We start from the raw sequence: 10,339 nt of genomic DNA on the forward strand, positions 1-10,339 counted from the left end.
GGTAACAGTCCAGGCAGAGCTGGACAGACACATAATTTCCTCACCATTAAAAGAGAAGCATTTTAGACCAGAAAATAAAGAAATGGTGTCACTTTATATGAAAGCTGTTAGTTTCAGATAATATCAACTGAATCTTAATTGGGTGGATGTCATTAAGCAGGTGTTTATAACTGATGATATTCCTCTGTGGTTTTGTTTGTTTTCTGATTGGAAATGAAGAAAGATTTCTGTACCTGACTTTTTCCACTTCAGATTCTTGGTGAAATGACTTCTTATTGAAGCTGGGAGGCAGTCACTCTGGATTTGTTTGAAAATGAGTGACTGTAAGAACTGAATCCCACTAGAAAAAGAGAAAGGATAATAATTGATTACCTCAAGGGAAGTTGCTTTAGAATGAGAAATGTAAAACGAATCGTGGCACAGTTGTGTCACCATGTATGCTCCTTCCTTGGGGTTTTAACTGGTTGATGCCTACACAGGGTCTGGAAATTTCCACATATCTGAGACATTTCCTCTTTAGGAAACAATCTACAACCTGTGGTTTAGTCCTTTATCCACAGGGGTTATTGTGAGATACAGATGGAAGATGCAGTTTCAAGACTGCTTTCTTTGTACCTTGCTCAGCTAGGGATATGGATTCTAGGCTGCTCAGGTTCATCTTCCAACTTGGTGGTGTCTCCTTCTGCCAAGCTTAAGTCAGACTTGTGCCACTTTAGCTGAAGGTATCTTTCCATCAGGTCAGCTCCCACGTTGAAGACCAGAGCCAGCCAGGCCAAGCCAAAAACAATCCATATTGCAGTCAGGCTCCTGTACACAGGGATATAGTGCTTGTTGGGATTCGTGCCTGAAAAATCCAGGGAAATGTGTATATTTATCTTGACAGCTTTGGTCTGCTAAACATACATACTCATACACCCTCTCCACTCCTTGCAAAAGTGTATGTGTTAATGAGCTTGTATGATCCATCAGCAGATATATATTTTTTTTTTTTCATGCTAACTCTCAGGTTAAGCTTAGCACAGTTAGCATGAAATCCCTGAAGCTGAGGCTATATAATAAAAATAGCCATATCTAATATTAATCATGGATGCTAAAAGTCAACGGTTCCTAGCCAACAACAAAGGAAAAAAAAATCTTGGAAATTAGATGCTGAATCCATATTAACCATATTTTACTCAAAAGGCACACAGGGTATATCAGATGACCTAGAAAGCTACAATTTAATGATGCAATGATTGCTTTTTGAAGGGTGATATTACCTTAGTACCTGGGATTCACAATCACTTGGATGATATGGGAAATGTAGCCATTTTAATTAAGTGGCTATGAGAATCTTAATCACTGGTTTGATATCTCCACAGCATGGACAATCAGTGCAGCTGATACTGTCATGAAACTCCACAGTACCAGCTTCAGCATGGGATTCTTTTTTATCTCCCTTTGCAACACAGTTATGACCTCTAGGAGAGGAGAGCTATTACTTGTGAAGTAAAAAACCCTAGAGATTTTAACAAATAAACACATTAGACATAATCTGTTAAGACTATGCATTTGTTCAAGTAAGTGTGTGGAAAAACAGCTCCTCGTGTTTCTACCATGATGTTCTCAACCTAGAGGTCTAAAGACTATGTAATGTCACTGGGTTTGTTTTCTTCCAGAGGCATCCTGTGGTTTTCAGTAATCTCCCCATTTTAAGTACAGATTATTTAATAATCTATATGATTTGCTGTTGGGAATTGTAGGCACTTGCTAAAACAAATCAGTGTTAGGAGAGTGTGGTTCAAAGGCTTAATACTGAAAAAGGAATTTTATTTATATTCTACCTTTCACTCTTCATAATGTTTGTACCTGAACACAGCCACTGCTGAATGAGTGTTCAGTGGCATGTGTGAAATGAGTTGGGTGACTCTCAGGTTGGCTGTCAAGAGAAAAATAAATGCTCATATCCTGTAATACATTATCTCATTGTTACTGATCTGGCTGAGCTCACTCTTGACCAGGTCTATAGTGGAATGGATATCTATGCTCCCTGTATTTTGTTTTATACTAGAGTTATGAATTTCAACAAAGCTCAATCCAGTTCATGTTCTTTTTTACCTACTACGTAGTCCCCAAATCCAATGGTGCTCAGGGTGATGAAGGTGAAGTAAAAGCCTTCTCCGTAACTCCAGCCTTCTACATAACTGAAGACTAATGGTGGGAACACCAGAAAAAGCAAGGTCCCAGTGGTCAGGAAGATGGCCACTGCCAGTGTTTGAACCACCTGAAAGAGAAGAGGAAAATGGCATCTAAAGAGCATGGAGCAGTTGTCAAAATCGCTGTGTCTGTTTTACTCTTGAATCACAAATCCACCCCACCTGGAAGCAGTGGCAGAAAAACAGAAGGATAAGGAAATGCTTCCATGTACTGCAGGTTGAGCTCACTGTTTACTCTGCACATAGATATTGTACCTAACCATGATAAAAAATCTTAAAATTAAGAAAAAAAAGGAGGATTTAAAAAAACCCCAACTTTTTGCAATGAGTTTTCAAGAATGTTCCAGTTATATTTTCAGACTTACTATGACAGCCATTGGAATGAAATATTCATTTTACTATTTCAATTCAAGCACAGTTGCTCTTGTAGTCTTGTCTTTGAGAAAAATCACCATGTAATGCATAACTCATGGAACAAAGTTTGGCAAGAATAAATTAGGGTACTTTTCACTATGACTGCTTCCAGAGATTTATAAAGTGGCTTGCAAGAGCTCAGCCAAAAATATGTTTGGATGAAACCTAAGTGAAGTCAGTTCACCTGCTTTCATTTTTAACTTAGAAGTGCTCAGAGAAAAACTGTTTTGTGTTAGCACAGGGCAGATCTTTGCCTCTCAGGATAAACATCTGCTTTCGGGGAATTAAGTTACTATATATGTGACTGCAGATAGGTGCAAAGAATGGTCAGTGGATGGGTCCTGAAAGGATTTTAGGAGTTTAGGACTGATGATCAGGAACTCACGGGTTTCTAGGGGACACATTCTGGTGAACTTTTGACTAATGATGTCTGGGCTGATGCAAACTCATTGCAATTATTTAAAAACGCCCTCAAGGGCAATCAAACAAGAGGATGATTTTCTATTAATGAGCCTATTGTGACTGGATGAAAAGCCAGACCTCTGTTTATAAAGTGGAAGGTCCAGATATCATGCTTTAATTTCTCTCTCTGAATTATCTCACATAAAATGTAATGCTCTGAGCTTGAGAAACTTGGCTTGAGATGACTGGGTGACTTTGACAAGTCACTTCTATATTATGTGTCGTGTCTCTCTAGCTGTGTAATAACACTTGCCTCGCAGAGCAGTTTTAGAATTACTGATTGGCATGATTACAACTGATATATAATTCATTTGTTCTCATTTACTTAATTCCAGTACTGTAATAGTGTTTAATTACATAATAAACTTTGCATAAAAATGCACACTGAAATGAACAATTTTACTTTTTAATCTGTTTTTTAAGAACTTTCTTGTATAAACCTGTAATGTTGGGAGCAGTAAGTCAGCAGTAACAAAGAATGATTGCAATTTATTTCCCAGAACATGACAATGTTCTCTTTATAAGGAGATAAACCAACTTCCTTGAATAAACTTTTCAGAGTGAACAAGCAGATACAGCTCCAAAGCTTTGTCTGATCATAGGAGTTCTGTCAGAAATGAGGTGTCAACTCAGGAGTGAAAAGGTAAAAAAAAGACCACATCTCTGAGCTGCTATCAGAAATCTCAGGAAAGATGCAGCTATACTAGCAAGAAAATCCTTCTGGTGGTAGAGCTGCATGTGTTTGGGGAACAGGCAGAGGTATACACCTAAATAATTTCTTGCTTATATAATCCAAGTCTGTATTTGATGGTAGCTGTATAGCTTTCCCATTGTAAATAAGGAATGCTTTTCTCTTCTTTTCAAAAGTAGATAAAGTGACCCAAGAGATTTTACAAATGTAAAAGAAAGTAATTGTGCCAGAACTCTGAAATATTTCAACATATCTCACATATCTAAGCTCCCTTTTCCCTAACTGAAGGGGTTAATTCATTGAGCCTTTTCTCAGAAACATGCACTAATTTTGTAATAAACGATCTTCATGTATTTTCCATTATCAGCGCTTTTCTTATTAAAAAATATCTGGACTAGTTCAATGATTCACCAATAAACTGTAAGCAAGGAGGAGTATTTGCATTTTAAGAAAAGAAAAGGAAGGAAGTGCTCAGTTGCTGGCGCAAACAGGAAAGCTAATTCCAGCCAGATCATTAGGCCATAAAAAAAGTTGCCTTTGCACAGTGTGGAGCTAGACTCTGGATAGATGCTGGCATAGGCTGAAGAATAAGAACTTGATTTGGCAATGTGCATGCACGCACGTATTCTGCCAAGGTCACCAGGTCTATGGTTTTGCTGAGTAAGGTTCTAAAAAGGCAAATCTAGGGCACCTCAAGCAAAAGCCTATAGCTTTAAAGCTATTGTAGGTAAATTAAGTCTATCAAGTTTCTGATAGAGAGGGCCACATAACTGCTGTGGTTCACACAAAGAAACCTAAGCTAGCAACAGCAGCTATCTGAGAAAATAATTTTAACTAGTTTTAAAATAGTGAAAAACAAATGGTAAATTGACACTGTACCTGGGCACGCTCTGGCTTTTGCACCCATCTTTCCAGGGTAAGCAGATGAGCATTGAGAGCTTTCCCCAGCTGATTAAGGAAGGCCAGGTTGAGGGGCACTCCAAACAAGGCATAAAACACGCAGAAGATCTGCCCTGCCACTGTGCTGGGGGACAGGTTACCATAACCTGGAAGAAAAGAAAGAAAACATGAAAAGGCTCTACAGTCAAGCTGCAGGCATCATGGAGTGTTTGTAAGATTGGAAGCTCAACTACATTAAGCTTCAGGAACCTGTGGATCTATGATTTTCTGCAATTAAATTGATCTGCGAATTTCCTTTGCTTATGATGAAGCCTTTTGCGTTCACTACTACTAGCTAAAAATTAAATGTAAAATTATTACTCTTCCAGGTACTATTGTAACTTTCTATGTCTCTTGTTTTATGGTGAGTGCAACTCAGTGCTTCAAAGCAACCTAAGGATGTGCTGTCCATGTACAAAATAATCTTGCATGTACCAAGTAAGTGCTCAGCTTTTTTTTTGGAATATAAAATACTGTTTACAGAAAAATAAAAGGCATAACTAGAAACCAATAGAAAACCATAACACACAGTAGTTGATTGTCTTGCAGGTGTATTCTGACCACTAAGTACACATTTCTGGGGCTTTACAGGACAGCTGGAGGAAACACCAGTTTTTAAGGAAAGAGAGTACCTCACCTATAGTGGTGACAACAGTTCCTGCAAAAAAGAAGGAGTTGCTGAAGTCCCAGTTACTGGGATTTGTAGAGTTTCCTTCTGGGTTGACCCCTTTTTCCCATGCTTCCATGAGGACCTGAAGTGGAAAAGGTCAAAGGAGCAAAGATGAGGAAGAATGTCAGAAATAGAGATAAGAAAATACTATTTTCCATCTTGAGCAAGCAGAGTGATAAACAGTGTAGATAAAAGGGTAGAGTTGGTCTAAAAGAACTGCTGACATGGCAAAACTTGGAAATAGAGCTGGCCAGGAACTTGAACTCTTGCTACAGGAGAGCAGGTCATTGAAGTACAATAGGTTCCCCAGCTAGATGAAATCTAAGGGGAAAGGGGTGGAGGATTCCCCAAAGTGATCAAACTGGGAAAAAAAATCAAGGTGAGCCATAAGAATAAAGTAGTTGATCTTTTCTTCTTCCGTGATCTAGTCACCTCATTCAAGCTTTTAATTTAGGTGTGCGCAAATGTATAATTGTGTATGTGGGCAGGGGAATGGGGAACATGCTCATTTCTGTTTCCCCCATGTAAGTACTAGTAAGGATAAATTACTCTTTTTGGCTATGACTTCCATATAATTTTCAGTGAATATTAGGCTTCTCCTAGTCTGAAAGATTAAATAGTAAAATATTCTCTGCTATTCCAGATAGCTCTTATCAGACCAAAACTACTGTGTGCCAAAAAATTACTGTTCCTGCATCAAATATCCTGTCAACTGCCTTAATGGAGATTGTGTTCCTTTGCTGTCCCCAGGGATTTCTCTGTGGGAGAATGGTTTCCCTCTGCTCAGTGGCTGGGGTTTTAAGAATCCCCTTGTTTGTCACATACCTTACAAAGGCTAAGTCACAGCCTCTGTAATTTTTCAAAATGCCTGAAGGAATTACTTGTTCATCTCTTCTAAAGACTTTGTATGATGCAAGACATGAGCAGGAGTCAACAGCAACCCCAGTTTTAGCTGGTTCCAGGAGTGTGAGACCCAGGAAGATACTCTTTCTTGATTCAAATGTTAGCCACCCCCAGAAAGATTGCTTTTCTAGTGAAATTAACTAATACTTAAGGTATCTTATTTTGGACAGGTTCTGCAATATTAGTTGATCTGTACTGCTGGACTGAGTATCCTAAGTATAGTAGCTAATTTGATTCCTTCAGTAAAAACTGCTAGGGAATTGGTCACATTTATCAGAGGGCTGCTGGACATCATCATGTGTGACCTCATGACTGAAGTGTCAGCAGAGCTTATTTTGAATATGGTAAAGAACTTTGCATTATCCATTAAAAGCCTTTTCTTAGAATGAGAAGAATTCAGCATGTCAGATTTTCTAGAGTTACTTATTTCACTTGCTGCTTAGAAGAAACACACAGAAGCTACTGAGGTGTGATATTTTGAAATAATCACGGGTTTAATTTATTCCTGTAAGGAACACTTGGCAGTTCTATGCAATTCAATGCACAAGAGTTCACAGACGTTACATTCACATCATGAGAGCCAACACAGAAGAGTAAGGCAACTTTGACTGTCAAACCTTTCAGAGACAGTCTGACAAGGCCAGATTTCTTGGTATAATCAATACTGTTAAGTACAACCCCATGAAAGAAGCCCATAAATGAAATGGACATCCTGGTGCCCAACAAATGGATTCCTGTGGGAATAGTTATGATGGCTCCTGGCTCCTTCCAACTACAGCTCAGGTAAGGGTTATGGCAGCTGCTGAATGATTGGTTGAATATTATCTGTTGCCTTTGGGAGAGAAGTCATCAGTATGTCAGTACATAAAAGCAATGTGCTCTAATTTACAGTAAGAATATGAAACCTACATTAAGCTATAGTAGGATGTGGAGAGAATAAAAATTGCCTGCTGTTTCTGCTCCTGTCCCTCTGCCAATGCACACTGTAGCCACCTGTGGTCATAGACAAGGATTTGGTCCTTTTGGTTTGTTTATACTGTTTATAATCTATTTATAATCTCATTTATAATTTATTTATATAATGTCCTTTTAGACTGAAAAGGTATGGACATGATCAAAACACAGACTCCTTAATGCATCTGCTTCTCAGTTATGCTGTCAGACTGGCATAATTTCCTGACCGAAGTATGTCCACCAGAGATGCATTTGACAAAAGAGTTTGGATTTGCACTTTCCCAAAGTTCCAGGCTGCTCATGTCAGTAGCTGCAGCTCAGAGCCATCTCTCAGCTAGGCAGTTTTAGCTGTGCAGAACCAATGCCATTTGTTGACATGGAATTACAAGAATTTGTTTCATGTACAATGGAGGCAAAAGTTAATGAATTATAAGTGGCAACTCATTATAAGTGATAATAGATATGCAAAAAATATATATAAATCAGTGTTTAATCTTACATTGCAGGATTTGGTTTAAAGAATGGGCATTGAGACAAGACATGCTTGTTATCTGAGTGAGCTAAGTCTGGGGGCTGTGTCTCACTGCAGTCTAACTACTGTGACTTTTCAGATGGGAACTTGTGACACGATTGATAAAGAGGCCACCTTAACCATATAGTTAAAACATGCAGGGACACAACTGTTTCCCTGCATTAGAAGTTTAATATAGGAAGACTAATGTTTTCATATATTAATAAAAGTTCGACAAATTTGCTAACAGGCCTTCTAAGCAACATATGGGTCAGAGAGTACCTGCACATACTATACCTTGAGGACTACCAAATCTCAGTACTTTGAAGCTTGGTGCACTGCAAATGATTTGGTGCCCTCAGCTGGTTTTATCTGGAACAGTTGAAAAGTGAAATTGTGTTTAACTCAGCAGACACAGCAGCAAAATGTGATTCCCTGAGTGGCACAGCAGTGGACCTAGGAAAAGTCCTCTGGAGTCAGAGAGAGAAGAATCTGGACACGTGTGACCTCCCCTAATGTTCTGAGGGTAGTGGAGATTTAAATAGATCTTTCAACCCCATAAAGTATCACAGGTTTAGAATGAAAATCAGGGTTTTCACCTCTGCAATCACTATCAGAGAGGTAAGGGGAAAACAGGTAGTATCACCAAGTCATGAAGGTGAAAAAATAGACATGTCTTCAGGCATGTAAGTTCTTGAAAGCTCTAGTCATTTTATGGCCAATGCCCAATGTTCCACAAGTAATATATCACAGTCTTAGTAATCAGAACATTGGCTTTGTAGACGTTCAGGCACCTTTTCTAACTTTTCTGATCTGAACTTCACTGTTTGCTTAAATCCATATATGAAATCTGGGCTTTTTTTGTTGATCAAAATCATGTACCTTCATGGAAGTCCTCTGACTTGGGCAGTACAAACCGTTCTGAGTTTTTATCAATTTTAATGACATGGTAGAAAGATTTCAAACCATTTAGGCACCCAGCTCTGCAACTGGGTATGTTTTGAGCACAAAGTAACTCAAGGATTCAAGGTTCAAGGATTTTTGTCCAGTTCCTGCAGGACTATTATGAGAATATATCTACAATACCAGGAAAGGTCTAGTAATTTATCTCCAGCCAGTTTTGAGGAAAAGATTAAAATGTAATTGAAGTTGTCATTAACTGACAATGGGTATTGAACAAAAGCCCTTTATCTCTTCTTATAAATGACAGATAACACCGTTTGTGATGGTTGACTTTATCATTTCTTTAGGTCTGGAAGTGCAGTACCACCTTCAAAGGTAGCAGACAATTTCTAGTACAAAAGGGCAGAATTTGCACAGGTTTGGACTGAAGAACCTTGGAAGGGCAACCTACTTCTTTAGGTTTGATTCTTGTTTTTCTTTTCCCACGCATAGTCTCCAGTAATAATTAATGAGGGAAATGAGAACTATGAAGTTGGCTTATTATTGCATTTATTATTGCAGAATTATTGCAATCTAGCACAAGTGCATCACTAGATGCTCTTATATTTTGGGAGTACATGACTGTGGAAATAAAGTAGTTCCATAGATCAAGATAAGAAAGTATATGAATGGGCTTGAGTTATTTATAAAGTTAGATATTTAATATCATGGACAGCTGATCAGTTTAGATAATGTTTGGGTGCTTAGCCCCAGTTGTATAATTTCTTTTAATGAAAATATTGCTATGATGGGAACCCATTCCTCTTACCTGTACAAACTGCTCCAGGGCTTGTCTGTCCAAACATGTGTAATTCTGCAGGAACTTGAGCTTTTCCAGCTGGAACTGGTCCCGAAAATGTGTTTCTGCCTGCTTTTCCAGCAGCTGGAACACCATAGCACCCAGGAGGAGGTAAAAGAGGTACCCCAGTACCAGCGGTGGAGTCCAGCTGATCTGCCGGCTGTGCATGGTGAGCAGGGGCATGCTGCTGATCTGCCCTTGCCAATCCCTGCTCAGTACTTCATAGGTTACTGTTCCGAGATGTAACCTACCCAGAACACCCAGGAATCACACACCCATGTTCCCAGCTACTGCCCTGGAGAGTTTTTCAATAAAACATCAGGGTATCAGGGCTTACAAAATGAGACTAACAGAGAAATTCTATCCCTCCGCATCTGTTCACTATCGAAAATAAAGGGTGAACATTTATAGCTTAATAAGAGTGTGAATCATAGTGTTTTTCTTCTGTTGGCTTTTATACAAAGATCTCAATCAAATGAATAAAGACCTCTGAGGCTCTTATAGATTTCCAGTCTGGGAAACTGAATCAAAACTGTGGTTATATGACTTACCCCAGGTCATATGAATATAGAGCCACAGATAGACTCTTAAAGTCTTGACAAGTAAAACCTTACTCTAAACACTGGACTTCAGTGCAACAAAATGCTTTAAACTTTCTAATTACAGCAGACTCCCCAGAAGAAAGAAGAATATGGAGCTGAATAAATGGAAAAGTCAATAGCTGCTGTCTGTACCATACAAACATTGCTGGCACTAGTAAAACCAGTATGGTGAAGCTTATAAACATCCTGAATTCAACTTGGTCACACAACAGAACCTCTTTCTTTTCTAGTCCTAGTAGCATCAATTCCCTCACTGC

General features: G+C 38.8%; 1 protein-coding gene across 1 annotated transcript; it reads right to left on the reverse strand.

The window, feature by feature from the left end:
* Positions 1–620: 620 nt before the first annotated feature.
* On the reverse strand, positions 621–9,663 carry LOC134042121 (potassium channel subfamily K member 16-like). The gene is made up of 5 exons (XM_062489226.1): positions 9,451–9,663; positions 5,339–5,453; positions 4,642–4,808; positions 2,098–2,263; positions 621–844 (listed from the first exon to the last, which is right to left on the reverse strand). The coding sequence occupies exons 1-5, from the start codon at positions 9,661–9,663 to the stop codon at positions 621–623; spliced, it is 885 nt and encodes a 294-aa protein (XP_062345210.1).
* Positions 9,664–10,339: the final 676 nt, after the last annotated feature.

Source organism: Cinclus cinclus, chromosome 3, assembly GCF_963662255.1.
Source record: "Cinclus cinclus chromosome 3, bCinCin1.1, whole genome shotgun sequence".
NCBI classification, from domain to species: domain Eukaryota; kingdom Metazoa; phylum Chordata; class Aves; order Passeriformes; family Cinclidae; genus Cinclus; species Cinclus cinclus.